The following is a 24,517-nucleotide window of genomic DNA, read 5'->3' as shown; positions in this document are numbered from 1 at the left end:
ACCATGAAGATAGAAAGACCTTGAGTCAACTGATACCTTCCTGGTTCAAACAGGACCCCACAAACCAGCACAGAAATCTGGAGCATATGCCCTATTTCAAGTTATAAATAAAATCTTTTTGTACAAACAGAAACAGTTCCTGTCAGGACCAATACCACACAGCCAACAGTGAAGGAAACTCAATCAAGAGAAGCCAAATTTCTGTTTTTAGACTGAAGAGTAACTACCCAATGTTCTGTTGGGTTCATTAAGGCATCAGTATTTCTGGCTTAACAATACGTGCATGGAATTATATATCACAATTTTAGAAATAACAGGATTAGTTAAATGGCAAAATGAAATTATAGGTAACAAACAGATTTACTAAATAGTTGATTAATTACTATATAGCTAATTGCATTCACATCTTGTAGGTTTGTTTCTCACTAGGACAATTAACACCTGACCACAGCTGTCCACAGGGAGAATCACAAACTGGCCCACAGATATATTTTGTTTGGCCTATGCCAAAAACTGGGAAATGTCACATAGAAATCCAGATATCTAACCTCTTTTGAAAATAACAATAACAGAAAACAAAAAGTAGAAGATCTGAAACTGTAGGTCCACAGTCAGCAGAAATTGAGCAATAAATGTGTCTTTGGGTTTGCTACAGTCTCCACCACTCCCTATGGTCTCACATGACCCCAATTTCAATTTCTGACATTGCCTACCTGGCTCCTATAGGCATCTGAGTTTGCAGCCCTTGTTGAAAGTCTCAGTGCCATTCCCATTCTTCAGCGCGTTCACTTCTGTAGTATCTTTTTTAGTTTGGACTCTCTTGGCCTTTGTCAACTGCGGGGGCTCTCCAACTCCATCTCCACCGATGCAATGTCCATGTACGAAGACCAGAGAGCTTTTCACCTTGAGCTGCGACATATTTGCCTCTCTATTTCCCTTTTCTGCTTTTTCTTTCCTCCCTTCTCTTTGTTGTTCAAAGCCAAAAGCTGAGTGCTCAGTGAGAGAGAATAACTAGCCGCTCTCTCAAAATGGAATGGGGGAAGGGATGCTACATTCTGCTCCTCTATTAGAGCAAGCTCTGGAAATTCTACACAAAACCTAAACAGGTCCCTTCAGACCGTCAAACTTTCCCCTCCTTCTGTGTTTTCCTGGGGCTGAGCACTCACAGAGGTACACAACAGAAGGATCCCCTGGGCCAGGGTGCAGCAGCTAGCTAGGAGCCCATGGGGGGGGGGGGGGTGACAGCTTTAACTCTTCCCTGCCCACTCTGTGGAAGGGACACTTACAGACCTAGCTGCACGAACTCATCCACTGAAATACATAGCTGTCCCTTCTAGAAAAGTTCTCCTTCCTAATCAGTCATTATGTATTAGCCAAAAACCAACTGTACATAACAGTTATGGGGGATAGTCTAACTTAACATCATTTATTTTTGTATGCTCCACATGAGTGATATAGACCGGTGGTTCTCAAATTTCAGCTGGCACCAGAATCACCTGAGGGACACTGCTTCCTGGGTCCCACCCCACCGGGTTTCTGATTCTGTGGGTCTGGGATGGGACCTGAGAATTTACATGTCTAAGTTCCCTGCTGATGCTGACGCTGAAAAAGTAAGTTCAATAGTGACAAGATGTTGAGAGGCACCACATACATGTGGCTGGGAGAGAGTTTCTTGAAAAATCTGTCTAAAAATGTCAACAGTCAGGTCCATAGTCATGCATTTATAGGTGCTGATTAAGTGTCCTGATTAGACGGTGCTGAACAAGAATGAAGAGCTTCTCCACCTCCAAAAAGGGTCTCTCTTTACAGATCAGCTTTATAGAAGGTTCTTCAGCTTGGCCTAAGGGGTGCTTAAAACCAACCATTTCATACCATACGTCTCTAGATGTCTTACTAGCAAGGAATCTTTGTGTTTTTTCAAAATGCTTATTACTAACAATTTTAGGCTTTGGTGTAGACAGTCATTTTCATAAATGCTACTCACAGTTGTGTCATCTGCTCACGGTTAGTTTAAGCCTCCAGTTGGAATCCTTGTTAAGACGGTGCTGACAACCCCAACAGGTGTTACATGAAGTCTAGACCAGTCTACACTCTAGCTCTCCTCTGTGTCAAAGATCATATTCCAGGTATGATTCTCTTTAACACATTGTCATATAAAATTACTCTGCAAACATGAAAGACTGTTCAAGAAACGGGTTAAAATGGAAGTCACAGAAGCACACCACACACACACACACACACACACACACACACACACATCCAGTCCTAAACCCAAAAGCACTGAATTTCCCCTCTGCTGCAAATCTCTGAAAATAGGAAATAGAATGTTTCCTTTCACTAAAAGGTTTTCCTCAGGAAAGCATGATTCAGATGATCATAATCACCGCCTTTTCTGACAGATAACACGTAGGGGTTTTCCTCTAAGGGGGCTGAGATATTCTCCTTGGGGAGGGGAGGGTGACATTCGGTGTGTGTACTAAGCTTCCAGGTTATTCTAATATAAGCCTACCTCTCTTCAATTCTCTCCCACTCACTCCTACCCTGCTAAGCGATGCATTAAGTGTTAAAAAAATGCGTTCAACTCTTACCTGTTGAAAATTTCTCAAACTACCATCTATCTAACCAAAAGTATGGTGACTCTATTTTCTAAAGGAAAATTAGGATAGTCTGTCAGTGGAACAGAATATTTTAAATCACATTTATCTACCAGTTCTTTTGACTCAAATAATTTTAAAGTTTTCATATAGAAAGCTTTCTAATTTTTACAACCTACTGATGTGCATTTGAAGGAACTGTTTTGTTCTAATAAACACCACCGCGTTTGCCCTTCTGATCCCAGGTTAAAAACTGTTCAATCATCCATTTGATGTCAAAGAAAACAAACTAGGCTGAGTCCACTTTCACAAAAACCCTATTCATAGACGAATAAGCAGCTTCAGAAACTGTAGCTCCCGGCAAAATGTGCCAGAAAAGAACAATGATGAGAACAAAGCACGTGAACCCAAAAAGAGAGATTGCCTCTCTATCTTAAATGACAAGAGAGTAATCAGCATGAGGGGAGGGCAGGGAGTTCTCTTAACCCTGGTAAGGAAAGAAAAAATAAATAAATGAATATACATCTCCATTTCAAATATAATTTTAAAACTATCTGGATGTTAAGCTATCAATGAACCAACTGTACCTAGAACTTGGCTTCTCAAATGCTGGCGCCACCAATACCTTAGTTCAAGACACCATCCTCTCCAGAACACTGCAATGCCTTCCAGCTGGACTCGCTACATTCATTTCTGCCCCAAGAATCCAAATCAGATCATGTCACTCCCCTGCTTTCTGAAAAAACTGAAAACTAGAAAAACTGCAAACACTTGACCAAGATTCACAAGACCCTACATGATCTGGAGTATTTCTTTCACCCCACCTCCACCCACCACCACCCCACCCACCATCCTTGTTCTTCATGACTCCATCACACTTCCTCTCCTCAGATACTCCAAGCTCATTCACACCTCAGGGCCTTTGCACTAGCTGTTCCTTCTGCCTACAGTGCTCTTCCCTCTAATTTTCCAATGGCTGTTTCCTTCTTGTCATTCATGTCTAAACGTCATCTTCTCAGAGAGGCGTCCCTGATGACACCATCCAAAGAAGTCCCCCACTCGGTCACTCTCCTTCACATCTCTGCTTCACTTTCTTCTTGGCACTTATCAATAGCGGATATTTCCTTGTTCAGCTGTCTCGTTGTGGTGGTGGTTGTTATTGTTGGTTGTCCTCCCCACATCTACCACATAAAGCATGGACCCAGCTGGACCCCTGCACCCTGAATACAGCTGGATTTCCACTACCTAGAACAACACCTGGAACTCAGTACGTCGTCAGTAATTATTTGTTGAATGAATGAAACTCTCTTTTTACTACAGGGTGGAATTTCTCATCGACCTAAGTATTCCTCCTAAGCCCATTCCAAGAGAGCTACTAATAAACCTGTGACACCACCTTCCTCTAAGACCTCCAGGGCCCTCAAAGGAAGTGAGGGAAGTGTCCAAGGAAACAATGAGGAGAAGACATAAAATGGGGTTGGTTTAACTCAGCACCTATATACCAATAAAAAAGAGGATGGAATTGTCATAAATTATTAGTAAACATGTGGAAAGTGACTATAGTTAAATATTTAAGCAAAAATAATCCAATTATGCTATGTATTAACTTAGCGTCATTGTGAATTAAACAATAATGTGTGTGAACATTTATATGCCATGCATTGTGCAAAGTGCTTTCTCTATATTATCTCTTTTAATTCTTTTTTTTTTTTAATTTTATTTATTTATTTATTTTTCCTCCCAAAGCCCCAGTAGATAGTTGTATGTCATAGTTGCACATCCTTCTAGTTGCTGTATGTGGGACGTGGCCTCAGCATGGCCGGAGAAGCGGTGCGTCAGTGCGCGCCCGGGATCCGAACCCAGGCCATCAGCAGCAGAGCCGGCGCACTTAACCGCTAAACCACGGGGCCGGCCCAATCTCTTTTAATTCTAACTAAAACCCTGTGAGTTGGTTATTATCAGTCCCATTTTACAGAAGAGAAACTAAGGCAGGCTTGGAGAAGATAAGTTACTTACCCAAGCTTTTGAACCAGTTAGTGTCAGATATGCAATTTGAATCCAGTTCTATTTTATTCCAAAGCCTATGTACTGTTCACTCTAGCTGCCTTTCTCTCCCAAAGCGGTTAAAATGAAGAAGCTGTGAAGAATCAGACAGGCAGAAAATGGGGCCAGAAAAACTGCAGGTGCTGTTTAAGAAAGTTAAATGTATTTATGTATGTGTGCGTGTGTATCACTCTACCAAATAAGAAGTGTTATTGTATCACATAGACCAAAAAATTGCAATATGACACTCAAAATAAAAATCAGAGAGTCAACAAAGAGAAATGATTCATTCCATTACTGAGTTGCATTGTGAAACAACAAAACAGAATCAACAAACTACAATAAAACACACAACTGGCAGTAAGTGTGTTGAAGGCTCAAAGATCAGGTTCAAATATGTAGGGTCCTGCTGAAGCTGTGTAACTAAGAAGAGAAAAGGAATGTGTCCCGCGAGTGTAAACTCTGAGGGAATAATCAGGAAGCACCAAAGTCCAAAGTTCTTCGAAGCTGTCCCTTCCCACACTTGTCGATTGAGAAAGAACTAGAAGCATCCACCTTGGCCAGAGGAGGATCCAGGAGCTGGACAGAACCACAGAACAGAAGCCTGGAGAGTCTGGTCCCCACTCCCGGCCTTTGACCTCGGGCAACTCATTTAACATCCACAGGCCAAAATGTCCTCATCTGCAAAGGAGATGCCTTCACTGGGCATCTCTCGGGCTTGTGAAAAGAATCAAATGAGAACAAATTAAATAAAACTTGCTTTATTCATTAAAAGCCTAGATAACGGCTAAGCCGGTGGTGAAAACTCCAGAAAGAGCCCGTAATGAGAGTAAAGAGGGAAAGCCAGGTGAGAACAGGAATGTCCCAGAGCTGGACCACAACAGGCCAGGAAGGGTCAATCGACGCAGTGACACAGAAGTGGCAGGACAGAAAAGAAAGGCCCTCGCAGCTCTATGAAGTGATGTGAACGCAGAAAGGGAGGCACACGTGAGCATGCAGAGGTCACCTCCCAATCTCCACGGGTACAGAACTGAGGCCTCGGCACAACATATACTTTTAAATTTTGAGAACTTCCCTGGTTATTTATTCCTTAAATGACATTCAGTGTCTTTTTCAACAACGAAATGCCCAAAAATCAGCTAAGCGTGGTGAACCCCAAGAAGTCACAGACTATAGGACAGTGTGACTGGCCAAAAGTCCACCTGAGCATCTGAGACAAATTATAGCCACCATGCCCACTGACCACCCCACAAGTCCCTTCTTACTGCTTCTCTTTAAAAAAAAAAAAAAAAAAGAGCTTGTTATGAGAACTCTTCAAGTCCCAAGAAATATGTAAGAAATCTCAGGGGAAATGTCTCATTTAGTTTGGAGAATTACCTGATGCTGTTGCTAGGTGGTGCTTAGAAACAGAAGCACACACCCTAGGATTGCTTTTTTGCTTTAATTAGCTGCCAAGTCAAGCATCCTCTAAGTGTCATCACTGCAGAACTTAAATAAAATAGATTGAGCCCAGGTCAGATCAGATAGCAGGACCCACCGTCGGGGTGTGAAATGCGTTTGCAGCTGCACAGCTGCACGCCAGAGCAGTGCTGCTCAAACTACAAGCCCCGGAGGATCTTGTTAAAATGCACATTCTGATTCAGCAGGCCCGCGCTTCTGCATCTCTAACAAGCTCCCGGGTGATGCGGATGCTGTTGGTCACGGACCAGGCGCCAGACAGGGGTCAGCAGTCCACAGCAAGAGCCAGTCCTAATGCCATGCTCGCTGGAAGTCCAGTTATTACAAGAAAAAAGTTGAGAAAATATGGTTTGAATTTATTTACCCAAAGAAGGCTCATGACACTGGCAAAAGGCATCTATTACTCAGCGAACCAAGAACCTTCCTGACCAGATGCAAGTCCTGCCCGGGGTTCCGAGTAGTTGGCAAATGGCAGAGAAATCTCTTCGGCACCAACTGGTGCCCCTGAATGGCAGGAATCAACCTTATCACAGACCTGACTGCTTGGAGAGAATGATTACGCCCTGGAGCTACAGGATAAAAGAGGAGAGAAAGCAATAAAAACAAGGAGTAGTAATTTATTGAGAACTTACAAGACCACACAGTCAGGGGCAGAACTGGGATACAAACCCAGAGTCCGATCCCAGAGGCCACAGGCACCACTAAATTCCAACGCCTGATACAAACGGTGGAAGAGAAGACGTCATGGAGGAGAGGAGAGCATTTAAGAGCACCACCCATAAATATGGGACCCTGAGCAAATACTTTCTCTCTACTTGAGTGTCTTCGTCTTTACTATGGGCTATTAATGGTTGGTACACCTCACTGCGTTTTCCGAGGATTAAATGAGAGAGTCTAAATAAAGCACTTAGCACAGTGCCTGACACAAAATAAATGCTTCAATGAATGTTTTTCTATTATTATGATTAAGAAAACTCTATGGCTGGAGTCCAGGAGATAGAACAGAACCAGGAAAAGAGCGGGATAAAGAGAAGAGTTGTTGACCCATGGCCAGATGGTAGACCTACAACTGCCAAAAGAAAGGACCTCCCTTTTTCAGTGACCAGAGAGGCTAAAGGAAAAAGTATAACCTAACTGGAATTAGGATCACAAAAAGAACTGGCATCCATGAGAAGGGCCTAACAGAGCTAGGTGGTACACTGCAGTTGACAACATACCAGATCTCTATAGTTAAGGTGGAAATTCCAGCCCCTCCGTGACCATACTGCTGCTGTGCCACATACTAATGGACATTACAGGGAAAGAGCAGTGGCCATGGGCAGATTACAGAGAATTGGCAAATGCCCTGAATCCTACAGGCTCAGACCTCGAGTAAGAAAGCCCCCTTTACTCTTGGTTGGTGATGGGGAAATGTTACCCATGCCAGCAGTGTCAGAAGCTGGCCAGAGAGACTTCTGTTCTGGGACTAAACTGGTTTTATAGACGCGCTCACTCAACACTTATTGAGAGCCCGCCCATTGCAGACAGATCAATGACCAAGGGCAGGACGGACAGGACAAACCAATGGCCCTTCCTCCTTGTTGAGGATACTCTCCGAAGGCCTGAAAGCAGAAACACAGCTCAGGTAGTTGCTTTTTACAATGCAACTTCTAATATTTAAGTCAAGCTTAGAGACAAAGACCTCATATAAGTTAAGGTTTTGACCTGAGAAAGCTTAACAGGAATGAAAATATAATACTATTTCTAAAACAGGGCTGGGCCGGCCCCGTGGCTTAGCGGTTAAGAGCGCGCGCTCCGCTGCTGGCGGCCCGGGATCGGATCCCGGGCGTGCACCGACGCACCGCTTCTCCGGCCATGCTGAGGCCGCGTCCCACATACAGCAACTAGAAGGATGTGCAGCTATGACATACAACTATCTACTGGGGCTTTAGGGGAAAAAATAAATAAATAAATAAAATTATAAAAAAAATAAATAAATAAAAAATAAAACAGGGCTGACCCATGGGCTGGATGAAAGTAGGAAATTGTGACGTGTCCTACTTTGAGAACTGATCTATGAAAATCAGTACATGTCAATGACTATGTGTCAGACACTCCTGGTTGCCTACCAATATCTAGTCTCCCCTTCGTCCTTACTGAACAAACTCCAATTTTTTTCAGGGCCACAATGAATCCAACTTAACAAACACTAAGGTGACCAGCCTCCCTTGCAGCATAAGGCGGCCACCTGACAGGTCTGGCAACTAAGATGTAAGCCAAGTCACTTGATGGAGCTTCTAGGAGAGCTCTTTAAAGGGGAAGACTTGGCTACCACGAGTCTTTTCCCTTCTCTGGGTCTCCTTTCTCCTGCCTGGTATAGCAACGTGCTCCTGGAGGTGGAGCCACCATCTTGCATTGAGGCATTAAGTATGAAGATGAATGCCACATGCTAAGTCACATGCTAAGAATGGCTGAACAGGATGACAGAGGAGCCTGGGCCCCGGCCAGCACCACAGAGCCCCCATATGGTCCTGAATTCCCTATCTCCAGACTTCTTTTGCAGGAGAAAATCAACACTCCCATTTGGTTAATCCACTGTAAACTGGGTCTTCTGTTATGTGCAACTGACCTTCTTCTCATCTGACACACGTTGTAAAAGATCATTCGCTTTGCAAAAGCCTTTACTGAGTCATCTGAAAGGCAAGGTGCCATGAAGTATGAATTAATTTGACTTACAAATAACTTCCCTGACATATACCGAATATGTAGAATAAGGCACACATATTGCCGGGTGCCTTTCCTCCACTAACGTATGATATTAGTATCTCACATCATGGGAACCCTAAAGGTCTATTCATCAATGAGTGAAGATTCTGAGTCCTCTAGGAGTGACCCTGGGAAGAACCTCCTGAGAAGATGGAATGGTGAAGCCATATCACCTGGGGTCAAATGCTGCTGTCACTTCCCAGCTGTGTGACATTGGTCAAGGTACTTAGCCTTTCTGTGCCTCAGTTTCCTCAACTGCAAAATAATAGTTCCTGCCTCAAAGCATGGTTATGCATATTAAATAAGTTAATACTTGTAAATGCTTTGACCTGTGCTGACACACTGCTAACACTCACTGAGGATCTACTAGTATAATGATAAAATTGGTAACAGGATAGCTAAAGATTAATACAAATAAAAACTATTATAATAAAAAATAATAATAACAAAAGCCAGATGAATTAATTCATTCTGTAGACATCAGCCTTTTTCCTAATGCATGCACCTGCCTAATAACATCAACATGAGAGCAAGCTGTCACTTGTGGACAGGGTTAGATAGTTTTAAATCCAAGCCTTTCTACAGCGTTCATAATCATCATACCCATACTTATGCAATACCAAGAGTGGCAAAGTCTACATGAAGAGCTGCTTATCAGTAGGATGTATTTATAAAATGGGGGTTGGGTAGAGAGGTTAGCAAAGACAGCTAAAAATAGTCCTATAAGCAAACAAGTTTGCATAAGTCAATAGTTAATTAAAAAGTCAATACTTTTACATCACTACTATAAAAAATATTCAAGTCATGCGTCACGCAATTTGGCAGAATGTAGCCTCTTGTCATCTAAGAGTTAGCCACACACTTGCTCCTTCTATCTTTTCTAGATTGTAACACAGAAAGTATCCAGGTCATCCTATGAGGCTGTACTTAAGGGTCCAAAAGGGCACAAGCATTCTGTATAAAGTTGCCACGTGCTAACCACAGGTATGTGACCTAATCAGTAACCAATGCTCCAGACACCAAGACACCGAAGCACCCACAATTGCTCTTTCAGGTCAGCAGGAAATTTTCCCTAGACGAAAGCACTCGCAGCTAAGTCTGAAGATCAAGGCAATGGGATACCAAAAACATTTTAATCTGCTCTTCCTTTTAAAAGCTAAACGAACATAACAGGATATAAATTTACACTTCTCCTCTCTCGATCCCACGAGAGACCCAAAAAAAAGACAAATCTTGTGGATGTGAAGATCTCACTCCATGATCTTCCTGTGTGCCTGTTACCATTTTTCTGATTGTACATTATCAAGTAGGTTGGCAGAGGCTCAGGAAAGGCAAAGAGTGATAAGTTGTAACCCCTTCCTTACTCTGGAGCAGTACCGTCCAATAGAATATAATGCAAGCCACTAATGCGAGCCACAAGTGTAATTTTCAATTTTTTAGGTGCCACATTTAAGAAGGTAAAAATAAACAGGTGAAGTTAATTTTCATAATAAATTTTATTTAACCTCATATATCCAAAATACTGTCATTTCAACATGAAACAAGTATAAAAAATCGAGATAGTTTACTTTCTTTTTTCCCCGCCAAGTCTTCACACGCATGTGTATTTTAAACTTACAGCATATAGCAATTCTGACTAGCTACATTTCAAGGACTTAAGACCCACGTGTGGCTACTGGCTACCATATTGGACAGAGCAGCTCTTGAGGTCAAAAATTGCTGAAATCGTCAGGATCTTAAGTTGCCTCTGTGATGGACACACAAGTAAAATAGATCAACCAATTCAGTCTCCGAAAGTCGGTAGTTGGGGAATCTGGTAGTATCTTAAATGGGGGAATACACCCCATTTCAAAATAAGGTCTGAATATTTATAGCTTTTAAGTTAATGTTTTGTGTCAACCACTAACAACGCTATTACTCTTTACCCAATATACCAGCGTTTGCTGTTTTCATCTTCATATTAAGAGCCCAGGAAATTTTGGTCCCTGGACAAACCTCTTCTCAGGAAAGAGTGTATCCCTTCCCTTGTCCCAGAGGAGCAGGAAATGGTCAGACATACCCCACTGACACATCCCATACATTTCATACATGTAGGACACCCCATTGCATGTGGTCTCTGTGTACTACACCGGCAGGAGAAATGAGATGTAAAGATGACCAGTGTTCAGTATGCCACAGCCACGGGCGAGAGAGTTTGAAAGATGACCTGATCTTACCAGTATTACCTACCTCACAGGCTTACTGTGATGACCAAGGGCAATAACAGAGAGAGAGCTCTTAGCAAACTGTAAAGTGCTATACAATTCTAGTTATTATTATTGAGAAAGGACACCATTCCCCACCTGGAAGACCAGATAGAAGAAAGAAAAAAACAGTAACTTGAAATAAGAGATGCTGAGCCGGGAGAGGAGGGAGGAACCCATGAAAACATAGGTTGTTCTTGGCGGACTCGTTCTCTTGGAAGAGTACAAAGAGGTTTGAGGAACCTCTATCACCTTTCCCTGGAAATCTTGGGAGTTACCAAAAAGTAAGGGTGGCAGCTCAGAGTACAAGCTTCCACCCCTGCTCGACCCCCCATGACCGCCACACCCCTGCTTTCCCTCACCCCAAATACAGCATAACTCAGGCGAGTGGTTCAAAACAGTTAGATTCCTTCTTCCCAGGGTTTAAATGTGGCCTAAAAATGCAGCGCCACCGGGGGTACTGGCGCCATCCCGGAGCAAAAGTCGCCGCGTCCCGGGGAGTCTGACTCAAGGTTTCTCGCCAGCGCGAATGCCTGTGTTGGCACTTGTGCTGCCCTCTCGCCTTCTCCAACAAAAACAGAGAGGCTCGGCGAGCCCCCGGAGTCTCCCTCTACCTGTCCAACAGCCTCGTCCCGATGCGGACCGCTCTGGGCAGGCGGCATTTACGAGGTCCGCGGGGAGTCACCCACACAAAGGCGCCTTGTGCCTCTGCGCTCCGGGACGGGCAGCCGGGGCGCCGGGCACCGCACCCAGGCCGGGCAGGGAGGGCGCCCCTGCCCCGCAGAGCCCCCTACCCAGTCCCGAGATCGGCACCGCCAATCCTCCCCCTCCCTAAGAGAGGCCATCCCTACTCCCCAGTTTAAAGACGGGGCTCCCCTCGGCTTGCCACAACCCGCACCCCCGAAAGGAGGCACAAGAGCTAGGGGTGCACAGGCCACTCCGAAGAAGTTTGCATTGTCACCACGCTGCGCTTTCTCGCCTGCAGGAGCGGCCGAGCACTCCCTACCCCAGCTCCCCGCCCGCCCCATCCCCGGGGCTGGAGACGCCGGGCCCCCCGGGTCCGCTCACCTCTGGTCCAGTCCACCACTTGCTGGGGGCTCCACTTGGTCACGGGTTCCATGGTAAATGGCTTCGCTCCCCGCTGGGCTCGAGTCGGCGGCGAAGACCTGCTGCCTGCGCCCGCGGCCCCTTCCCGGGAGGGCGCGCCCTGCGGCTGGTCCCCGAGCGCCCCGTCAAGGCTGCATGGCCGCGGTCAGCGGCTCATCCCCGCGCGGCTCGGCCAGCGCGGCGCGGCCCTCTCCCCGGCACACGGGACAGCCGTGCGGCTCCTCCTCCAGCTGCCACCGTGCAGCGGCAGCTCCTCCGCCTCCCCCCGCCGCCGCCGGGAGCCCGGGCACAGCTGCTGCTCCTGGGCGATGGCAGCTGCGGGGACGCCGGGCTGCGACCCCAGACCCCCTGGCCTCCGCTCGGCGCGGGCCCCTCCCGGCCCGGCTGCTCCCCGCTGCTCCTCTGCAGCCACGGCCGGGATCACTTCCTCCGGTGCTCGGGCCGCGCGCTCCGCTCCCCGCCCAGCTCCTCCTCTTCGCGGCGAGCTCTCCCGGGGTCCCCGCTCCGCGTGCGCCGGCGTCCCCGAGCCTTCCCGCCCGCGCGTCCCACCTCCCGCGCCTCCCTCTCGGTCGCACCGGGGCAGGGAGCAGGCCGGGGCGTGCGCGCTCGGGTTACAAAGTTTCAGCTCGGCTCGCTGCTCTCGGCATAAAAGAGGGGGCGGGGCCCAGGGCCCAGCGAAACTCGTGGGAGGGGGCGGGGCCGCCCGAAACGGCCGCCTCTGGTTACTTTCCCTCTCTGAGCCCTTCCCGCACACTCCCGGAGTGTCCTGGGCCGTACTTTCCTTTTCAAGGGGCGGGCAGTAGCTCGGGCGTGCAGCCCGGAGAGCCCGTTGGCCAGGGTGAGGCCCGGGTCCTATTGGTAGAACAGTCTGTCTCGGTATGAGCAACAATACACACACACACACACACACACACACACACACAAAGTAGGATGTGCATGTTCTGTTCATTTTAAATGCTTTGTATCAATCTTGCTCTGCGATTAAGCTTTCCTTATTTTAAATTTCTTAAGGTAAAATTATTTCACTTTATATTTTGGATGACATAGTGACAATTTAACTCACTTCTCTTTGAATGCTGCTGCAATATTTTCAGCTTCGCAAGGAAAATGAATCATAATAAATTGGTAGCTTTTAGCGTTATATATTGCAGTATTATTCATATTTGCAAAGCGAGCTAATGCTCATCTGGATTAGTCATCAATGGCGAAGGGAAAGTTGTTAGCCAGCCAAAGAAAATATATCGTGTGCACAATTTCAGCCACTGACATGAAGAGAGCCCTTTCTTATTCACGGGACTCGGTCTGGGTCCGGATTTACCCTGCCCTGAGAGAAAATCCTACATTCCAATATCTAGCTCTCCTCCTTCACGCCTCTCCTGCATCCCCTCTCCAGACCCAGGGCGCTCTACCTCCCACTCATAGTTAGAGAGTCTTTTGGCGCTTAACGATTCTTACCTTCAATTATAGTTACTTATTTACATCTTCCCCTTGGAGACTGTTAACCCCTTGAGGGCAGAACCCACTCGATAGAGCTTTCTCTCCTCTCCCTCTTCCTACCACCTAGCTGGTAGCATCTAGCACAGAGTCAAAGGTGGGATCAGTATTTATTCATTAAATAAAGATCTGTGAATGCCTCCTATGTGCCAGCCGCTACATTCATTAAATAGTTGTTGAATTAGTGTGATATGTGCTATTTATACAGGTCTGTGTGGATGCGTGGGTTGGAAAGATGGCTAGGAGCAGGCCTAAGCCTCTGCTGCAGTGTGATGAGCTGGAGTAACCAAGAAGAAACATATTTTTAAAAGTGAAACAACATCAGACCCACCTTTCTTGCAACTTCCATATAGGACTGAGCAACCACAACAGCACAGAGATATGCGGTTATCAAATACAATTTTTTTTTTTTTTTTGAGCAAGAGTGATTGGCAGACCTTTACATTTACGGTAAAGGCAAGGACAAGATTCCTGGTAGACTGGTTGTCCTTCAAAAATAAATGATGACCTTTTAAACTTAACATCAATTGCTAGCCATCTTTATTGCAGTAAGTTGGGAGAAGGACCTTGATGTTTGTCATGGGATTCACTGGAAAAGGTAACCAATCTTACCTACACCTTTAGTTACAGCAATCACTGTATGTTGTGTCATCTTTGATTACAATTAGGGCGACCGCATAATTTATCTCCAAACCAAGATATTCCTGAGTATGAAAGAAGAGCTGTCAATAATTATGTTGGAATAACATGAATAAATTGGGCCATATGGTCTCTGTAATTATGAAGAAAAATCAAGTGTTAATGATTTTGCCATAGAATTTTACTTGATGTTTTCACAGTGTTTTCAAATTCATTTGCATTAGTCATTACTGGAGAATTAAAAGATAAAATTCTGGGAGTCAAGCAAGAGTTTGCAAAATTTCATCCCACTGAGTCAACACGCTGTCTATACTCGGAGCATAAATACATCAACATCATAGCTAAAGAGGAACGCCATGCTAACATCTGTAACCCGGAAGAGCAATTAACTATCTAAATGAATTAGCGTTCTGTTTACACTTCAAGTCCTGAAGGCTAATTACTATTTAAATAAGGCCTTCTACCTTAATTACAGCTGTTAGCATGTGAAAGTTTTAGCAGGTGAAAGTCTGCCTTCCTGTCTGAAATGCAAACTCGAAGACACCCCAGGTCACTAATGGTGTGCAATAAAGGCAGAATCTTAGGCAAATAGCTTTGGAAATCAAACTGGATACAAAATAATCATTTATAAATTTGCTAATTTTTCTTCTCTGCTAGTTATAATCTGTAGCTATGCTATTACATTGTGTATGTGTGCACATTACCTAACTGCAGCTATGCCATTTCTTCAGAAGCAGAATTGATTTGCACCTTGATTACTACAATTCCTGGCACATAATAAGGAGCTGAATAAATCCTTTTCTAAATTGAATTGAATTTGTAGAAGAACTGATATTAGAGCCTAGGTCTCCTAGATTTCTCTTTCTAGCTCCTTCATTTATCTGACTTTGGGTCTCCTAACATGTTTAGGTCATTTATTCCACCGATGAAATATTTATTCAGTACTTATAAGACACTAAATTGGGCACAAGGAAGATTCAGAAACACATGCCGAGCAGCCTTTACAGATCAAAGGCATCGTGTGATTTTCTGAGGGGGGTTTTCTTCTGCAGTCTTTAATCAGAGGAAAGTACTCTGGTAGACCCAGACAAGGGAGTTTTAAGGATCGATGTGATATTAGCATTTTAAGCCAGTCCATATTTTATTAATTTTTTTATTTGAGAACTAAGGATGGAGCATTTTGGACTAGTGGTTATTACCATAATGTATTTGATAAACACAAGAGGAGCAAAATAAAGAAACTTTTAAATAAATTATTAATCTGTAAAGACCCAGTCTCCTTCCCCAGTCCAAAACAATGTTTTTCAGAATGAAAGAAAAAAATGAATACATCAAGCAAGCTGCTCCAAATATTCAGCTTTATCCCACATTCTAAGGTCCTTCTCTTGAGTATCATTTTCTTCCCATCACATTGCTTTTTTACCATTTTCAGAACATTCAAAATTACTTAATATTTTCTTCGCATATAATGGTCTCATGTATGTCTCTTATGTTATCTTTTGTCCTGAGAATCCCAAACAATTCTGCAAAATACTGCCTGGGAAATCTCCTGCACTTAGAGCTAAGCATTCTTATCTATGACATTACCTCACTGCGAAGTCATGGGTTAACTAAATTATCCAGGCCGCTGATGATCTTGTCTTTCATTCAATTCCATTTGGTTTGAATTCTTCATGCTACAGTCATGTAGTTATCTTCCTAGAGATGGCCGGGTTCCCTATCAGATAATTCAGGTAGTAAAATCCTCCAACTTTTTTTGTTTTTTGAAGTCTTACAAGTGCTGCCCTACTTATTCAAATTCTTTTGATCACTCAGTTACAATAATTGTCAACCTACAGTAAGAAAGCTGATATTTGGCTTTCTTGTACTGAGCCCTCTCTGTAACTCGGAGATCAACATCAATTGGATCCATGTTCAAAAACCTCACCTGTTTTAAATCAGACTTGAAGATGGTGACTAAATTTTTCTAACAAAAAAGAGAAACAGTGACACTGTTAAATCCTATTTTCCAGGACTTATAGCTGTATTTTTTGAAGAGTTGTTATATGAGGCAATACCCACAAAAGAGTTAAGTTTCCAGAAAGTGCTAAAGAAGCTAACAAAGAAACAGGCTATAGATAAAGATGGAACAATGGATCCTGCATTTTCCCCCAGGGACTTAACGCTGCTTTTTGTTGCAGCTATCACGTTGCAGAGTGTCCAAAAAGACCAGAATGCCATTTGCACCAGTGGTTCTCACAGTTTCCATTTAACTTGGTGGGACTCATAATCTCTGAACAAGTAAATATAACACCGGGAGTTTCAGACTCAGTGATTTTTGTTTCAAACATAAATTCCATGTTGATAATAATGGACAAAAAGTTCAGGGTGAAAGAAGATGAATGTAAGTCATTCTAAACCTAAAAATAAAACTAGAATTAAGTTAGGCCAAGGAAACTTTGAACATTAGAAATAAAACAGAGATTTGAGAATCATAAACACGCTAAGAATTTTACAAAAGTATCTAAAGTGTTAACAAGCAGAACATAAAAATAATTGTTTATTTACTATTTTGTATTTTTCTAATTTGAGTTTGGCATACCAGAAATATTCTATAATACCGTTTCAAATCAAATGGAAATATATATCCAAAGGCTCCAGACTATAATTAAGCAGCTTTAATGAACTTTGAGTTCAGTCTAAAAGATGTTTGCTCTTTGATTAGTTAGCTACAATTGCATACAAAAGAGGAAAATTTCTTCTAGTTTTAACCCTGTTAACGATATTTAAATTCTGCAGCCCACTGCTAATCAACGCATCTAGACTTTCACTAAGAGCACATTTATGCCTCCCATTTGGGATCCTTAGATATTTGAGCCTGTACCAGGACTCTTCCTTCATTTTCCACCACTAGCTCCTTGTATTTGGAAATTCCATAATCATTTGCGAAGGGGGAAAGGCAGAAAGAAAAAGAACATATTAGAAAAGCAGGAAGTTTTCAGTCTACTTCAACATCAAAAAGGAAAGGATGAAAATTAATACCAATCAGTGTTTTCCGGTGGGGAGACAGATGATTCCATGGGATTTTAAGAGGACTCCCAAAGGTCTAATTGAATAGGAAAACTCTCGCTTGCTGCCAAAAAGTCAGCAAAATGGTTGTTAAAACCCACAACCAGCTCACAAACGATGACGACAGTAATTGTTCTACAGTATGCATTCCACTCTGGAAAAAACTCCCAGATCGAATCTCTTTTTCCATTTGAGTTCCGTGTAAGTTTTGCTTTTAGTTACAGAGGAATGGGGTCATGTCCATTCCTTTTCCACTTTTTTCTCCTTCTACTGAGCTTAGGCCCAGAGAAACAGCTGTGGCGTGGGGGTGGGGGAAATTCCAGGAGCTGGAGGAACCTCAGTTTAGGGGCCGCCGACAGAAAGCCCTTTGGTGGCTAAGCTCTGATACCTGAGTCCCAGGAAAACCCTGAAGCTGGGTGGAATGAAACAAAGGCGGTACCTTCATAATGCCAGGGAGGTAAGCCAGCAGGCCTCACTTCCATCCTGCTCCAAATATTGTCCCCTGTGGATGCCACACAGTGGCCAGCCAGGTGGAGCAGGGAATAAGAACAGGAGAAATATAATTACGATGCAGGCCTCATCTGCAGGGACCCAGGCAACAGAGAGAGGGCCAGGTTTGCCTTCTGTATCACCTCCTCTCCCAGGACCACCCCCTCCCCCTCTGTCCCGTGCCCTGTGGTTAGATACCTTCATCTCCACTAGGGTGCTGGCCTAACTAAGATGGTTCTTTTCTCAGAGAATTCATGCTTTGAGGGAAACTCTTTGAGGTCCCAACAAACTTTATCATCCCAATCTCTTAACCAGTGTATAAACAGTCTGTATCTTTGAGCAAGTCAGCTTCTTTGGGCCTAAATATTGAAGATTTAGGTCCAAAGGAACTTTAAGCATCCTTCTAGCTTCAAAATTCTCCTAATAGTGAGATATCACTTGCTGAGGGCAGATGAGGGGGAAGGCAGTGTTGCTTGAGGAACTTGACAAATTCCTTCCTGTCTACTGTAAGTCTGCAGGGCTCCCATGGTCGTATAACCTCACGTGCTGACGTTGGCTTTAAAAAGAGGAAACGAATTGTGATAAAGGGGAGAAAAATGAGATTCAGGTTTCCATATATTGTTTACAGACTTTAACATAGAATGAAGATATGCAACTTGTCAGAAGCTATCTTATTGTATGTAATGATAGCAAATCATACTTTGATTGTCAATCTGAGGGTTCCCTTCTGTCAGCATTAAAATAAAATAAATTGGAGCCGGCCCAGTGGCGTAGTGGTTAAGTTCATGTGCTCCACTTCGGTGGCCCGGGGTTCACAGGTTCAGATCCCGGGCTCTGACCTACACACCATTCATCAAGCCATGCCGTGGCAGCGTCCCATACAAGATAGAGGAAGAGTGGCACAGATGTTAGCTCAGGGCCAATCCTCCTCAGCGAAAATAAATAAATAAATAAAAACATTAAATGCCCAGAGAAGTACTTATTACTACTACCAGTCACCAGATGCCAACTCTGGCTCCTCCTTGAGGGTCTGGCTTCCCGAGAAACAAATGTCACCTGATATGAAGTCAGGTACCTCAGTTTCATTTAGGACCCAAACTGTTTTCTTACTTCCAGCCCCCTTCCCCCTGCCTTCCCCCACCCAGGAGGTCTCACAGGCAAATACTGTTTGAATTTTAATGTCACTAGATTTTTTTTTTTCACAATTTATATTCTATTTAGTTCTGTGGCTCTGTTCTTTTTTTGCCTCAGACAAAAATGTATCCACAAAAGGACCTCTAATTAAATTACTATTTTTAAAAAGAGTGAAAATACAAAATCAGTGGTTTCGTTTTTCCAGAAAAAATGTACCGGAAGGTTCTAGCGCTAGGTCTGCCCACATACATACACCAAGTAATGATTCGCCAAATCATTCCATCTCTCTGGGGTCAGAACCAAACCATCTACAAAATTTCTCCCATCTCCATGTCACCGTAAATTTAACCATTGCAACACTGCTTAACATTGTTTAAAATTCATCTGAGGTTTGTCCCCTCCCACCCAAAAGAATTCCCAGATACAAGTACGGCTTTAATTAGCACTTGATTTTTTTTTTTTTTTTTCGTTTTGCACTCACGCTGTAAAATATTATGTCTGTCTGAGACAATGGGCTTGCATCCTCCTCAGTCTGTGTCTCTGTACAACTAGAAATATCTCAGATATTCAAGACGCTAAACTCCCACCAACGCAATGGGAGAAAAAGCGTCTCTCCTCTTTCCCCTTTTCTCTTTAACATCTGACTCCATCAATAGCTTCTTCTATTTAGGATCTAGGAGTGGGGTTGAAATCTCCACATAACTGACAAGATCTGAAATTTATCTTTTATATGATTTTTTTTTCTTATTTCTTCTTCTGATAGCACTTGTTTCTGCAGTTATTTATTGTGAAAGTCGGAACAATTCAAAGAATGGTGTTATCTGCAGTTACTAATTAATCCACTAAGAAACTTAAAAGCATTCCCTTCTGGAAAAATGGGACCTTATATAGTTGACAAGAGTTCTTTATCTTCAAAGGTCCAGAGGCTAAATCGTTGTCAACCTTCAGTAGAGCTGCCATACTTTTAAAAAGACTCCTTAAAGGCTTCCATGGAAGACTGCCCAAAGGGGAAGTCCAGTCAGGGAGAAAAGTAGAGCTTGATGAATTCTAAATTTACCATTTCAGTCATTAAGAGAAAAGCCCTGGAGCTGTCCTCACACACGGGCCACAAAGGGGAACCTCTCATGAGTTCCAGTCCAATATGGAAATATGATAGCCAAGTAGCCAAAGAATTGCTCCTTCACCCACATTTCTCTATATGCTATTTATGCCTTCTGAACAACCATACACACTCTCTCACCACATTTCTGGGCTAAAATGTAGCTGACCACAATTTTACATTTTCATCCCATCGTACAGCATTTACGTACTGACAAACCTAAGTGGGTTCCACGCAGGAGCTGTTTCTGTAGACAATAGATGCCTCATCAAAGTTAACTTATTTGACAACCAGAGGGGGTTTTATTTTACCCTTGAGCCATATATTTCCAGTCTCCAGTCACTTAGACAAATCGTGTTCAATACAAATGTGAAGTAATAATAAGTGATCTTAAATTTATCAACTAATCCCAGAAATGAAAAAAAAAAAAAAACCTCAAATGTTTTCATTAATGGAACCCCAAACAGTGTTGACAGCATGGTAGCAAAGCAACCAAAACAGTAAAAAAAGAGTGAAGCTCAAGAAACCTAAATTTTCAATGATTCTTTGTCAAAAATAATACTAATAAACAATAAAAAAAACAAAGCTATAAAATAAGGCATAACAAGGTATAATATACTAACAAACAACGTGTATAAAACAATGCATAAATAATTTTGAATCTCTCTGAAACATATCACTTAATTTGTTCTTAAATGTATCAGAGTAAATATGGTGGTTTTAAAATACATCTGCAAATTCTTCAATATCTCCTCTGTAAGAAGTAGAGCCTAACTTCCCTCCCCTTGAGTGAGTGACTCGCTTCTAACAGAATATGGCAGAAGTGAAGACAGTGACTTCAAGACTCTTTCTTAAGGCACGTGTGGCTTCTGCCTATCATTCTCTCTGATCATTCCCCATCAGAGGAGCCAGCCTCCGTGTTGTGAGGACCCCCAACTAGCCCTGTGGAGAGGTCCCCATGGTGAGGAATTGAGGCCTCCTGACACTGCCCAGCACTAACTTGCCAGCCTTGGGAGTCAGCTACCTCAGAAACAATCCTTCAACCCCAGTCAGCCTTCAGATAACTGCAGCCTTGGCCAACATCTTGATTGCAACTTCATGAGAGACCCGGAGCTGAACCATTGGTTAAGCTGATCCTGGATCCCTGACTCACGGAAAATGAGTAAGATAATAGACGTTTATTGCTTTAACATGCTAAATTGGGGGGATAAGTTCTGTAGCAACAGATAAAAAGCAGAATATTTACACCATTTCTACATTAAGATTTCTATCACATTAATATATATGTCACTATCACAAACTTTATTAACTTATCCATTGTTGGTCCCATTCCATTAGAAAGTAAACTGCATGAAAGCAGAAAATTCCTCTGCTTTGTTCAGTGCTGTGCACTTAGAGTAAAAAACAATGCTTGGCACAGAGTAGGTAGGTGCTCAATAAACATTTCTTGAGTGTATGAATCATTTGAAGAATTTGTCATAATCTCTATCACATAAAGAGCCGAGGATAAAAAACACTTTCAACTATGCATTGTTTCATCAGCAGTAAACTAAATAAACCTCAGCAAAGGGGCCAAATGGTAATAATATTTATAGTGAGAGTAGAATAACCTTTCTAATGTTAAGATAATTTTATTAGGGGCTGGCCCGGTGGCGCAAGCGGTTAAGTGCGCACGCTCTGCTGTGGCGGCCCGGGGTTCACCAGTTCATATCCTGGGCGCACACCGATGCACTGCTCATCAAGCCATGCTGTGGCGGCGTCCCATATAAAGTGGAGGAGGATGGGCACAGATGTTAGCCCAGGGCCAGTCTTCCTCAGCAAAAAGAGGAGGATTGGCAGATGTTAGCTCAGGGCTGATCTTCCTCACAAAAAAAAAAAAAAAGATAATTTTATTAGATAGATATGGTATCTGCTAAATCTATTTGTTGACAAAAGGAAAAGGCTCAACCGGAGATAAAATTCCATAATCTCTCCACATAGTGTTAACCAACAAACAAGTATGAGAAGAGAGTTCTATAGAAAAACAAACAAAAATCAGAACAATAACCAAAAACACACAAACACACCACACACACACACACAACACCCCAGAATCTAGAGTGGGAGAATGGCCCAAAAGGTCTCTAATGTGTGTAATTAACTCTACTGATAACTTGAAAATGCTGAGGGATGTAATATGAGCACAATGTGGTTAGTCTTCTAAGAGCCAAAATACATAATACAGTGTTCATTTTCAACATTTACAAAGCTGTTGCTTTCCTGTATATACTACAGAGCCAGATAGGTCAGTTGGTTTTCTCTATCTCAGTTGTTTCTCTATTTGCATCTAAAGACCCATCTAATCAACCTAACTATTTTCCACTTGAGTCCAACTAAATCCTTCAGTAATAAATTGACTGTTCAAGTTATACAGTTCCACCTGTGTGCTTCCATGGCAGTCATTGTGTCATTTTACTTTCTTTGTACTTATTGGACTTTAAAGAAATGTTTAGGGCCGGCCCCGTGGCTTAGGGTTAAGTGCACGCGCTCCACTACTGGCAGCCCGGGTTCGGATCCCGGGCGCGCTCCGACGCACCGCTTCTCTGGCCATGGTGAGGCCGCATCCCACATACAGCAACTAGAAGGATGTGCAACTATGACATACAACTATCTACTGGGGCTTTGGGGGAAAAAAATAAATAAATAAAATTATGAAAAATAAAGAAAGAAAGAAAGAAATGTTTAGTAAATGACTGTTGTACTTCACCATTCAAGTCTAAGACAGCTTTAAAAAGTCTGTGATTATCTTGTCAATTCAACAAGGAGTTGAGTATCTACTGCCAGCTCCTACTGTTCTAGGTGATGTAAATGAAATGTTTTTAAAAATTAGATAATCTTTTCTAAAAGAAAATATAACCCATCCCAAAAAATGTCATTGTAGTAAACAAGATCATCATACTAGTTTTATATTAGGCAGTTGGGGGAATTGTATATTAATTCAACTTCCAGGTTGAGTAGTATCACAGAAATGATGGAAATTGTGGAAGTTCAGTGAAATCAGAAATAGGTAAACATTTCAGAAGAAGAAAAGTTTAGTGCCAGGTCTTGTATGGGTTGTTTGAGCTAAAACTAAATTGACTTACATGTCCTGAAGAAAACACATCCTAGAAAATAAAAAGAAAAAAAGAGAATGAATAGAGAAAAATGATAGTGTACAAATCAGAGACATAAAACCTGACTTAATATTGGAGTTCCACCCTTAATAGAAAAATGACAATTGGTTCTTGATGAATTATTGGTGCCTGGGGAAAGAATTAGAATTACTGGATGATCTTCAAAGGAAACTTGAGAAAGAAGAACAAAGTTGGAGGAATGACGCTCCCTGATTTCAAACTATGTTACAAAGCTATAGTAATCGAAACAGTATGGTATTGGCACAAAAACAGACACATAGATCAATGGAACAGAGTAGAAACCCGAGGAATAAACCCATGCATACATGGGCAATTAATTTACGATAAAGGAGCCAAGAATATACAATGGGGAAATCACAGTCTTTTCAATAAATGGTGTTGGGAAAATTGGACAGCCACATGTAAAAAAATGAAAGTGGGGCCAGCCCCGTGGTGTAGTGGTTAAATCTGGCGCGCACTTCACTTTGGCGGCCCGAGTTCACAGGTTTGGATCTTGGTAATGGACCTACACAACTTGTCAAGCCATGCTGTGGTGACATCCCACATGCAAAATAGAGGAAGACTGGCACAGATGTTAGCTCAGGCCTAATCTTCCTCAAAAAAAAAAAAAAGAGGAAGATTGGCAACAGATGTTAGCTCAGAGCAAAACTTCCTCACCAAAAAAAAAAAATGAAAGTGGACCATTATCTTATACCATACACAAAAATTAACTCAAAATGGATTCAAGACTTGAACGTGAGACTTCAAATGATAAAACTCCTAGAAAACATAGGCAGTAAGCTCCTTGACGTCTTGGCAATCCTTGATGCCTAAGCAATGATTTTTTTGGAGCTAACATCAAAAGCAAAGACAACAAAAGCAAAAATAAACAAGTGGGACTACATCAAACTAAAAAGCTTCTGCACAGCAACGGAAGCCATCAACAAAATGAATAGGCAACCTACGGAATGGGAGAAAATATTTGCAAATGATATGTCTGATAACAGGTTACTATCCAAAATATATAAAGAACTCATACAACTCAATAGCCAAAAAAACAAAGAATCTAATTAAAAAGTGAGCAGAAGAGCTGAATAGATATTTTTCCAAAAAGACATACAGATGGCCAACAAGTATATGAAGATGCTTAACATCACTAATCATCAGGGAAATACAAACCAAAACCACAATGAGATATCACCTTACACCTGTTAGAATGACCATTATCAATAAGACAAAAAATAATAAGTTTTGGCAAGGATGTGGAGAAAA

At 42.6% G+C, this 24,517-nt stretch overlaps 1 protein-coding gene across 2 annotated transcripts in view; it reads right to left on the bottom strand.

Annotated features, from left to right (window-relative positions):
• CNKSR3 (CNKSR family member 3) overlaps positions 1-12,823 on the bottom strand; it is a 90,646-nt gene extending 77,823 nt beyond the window's left edge. Inside the window, exon 1 of one of the 2 annotated variants that reach the window (XM_058534110.1) lies at positions 12,152-12,823. In XM_058534110.1, the coding sequence (XP_058390093.1) occupies positions 12,152-12,203 (52 nt within the window). In that variant the 5' untranslated portion in view covers positions 12,204-12,823. The remainder of the gene's footprint in view (positions 1-12,151) is intronic. The other variant, XM_058534109.1, reaches the window with a different exon arrangement.
• Between the last annotated feature and the right edge of the window lie 11,694 nt (positions 12,824-24,517).

The sequence above is a fragment of the Diceros bicornis genome, chromosome 39, assembly GCF_020826845.1.
Source record: "Diceros bicornis minor isolate mBicDic1 chromosome 39, mDicBic1.mat.cur, whole genome shotgun sequence".
NCBI lineage: Eukaryota > Metazoa > Chordata > Mammalia > Perissodactyla > Rhinocerotidae > Diceros > Diceros bicornis.
This window is presented reverse-complemented; position numbering and strand designations above follow the sequence as displayed.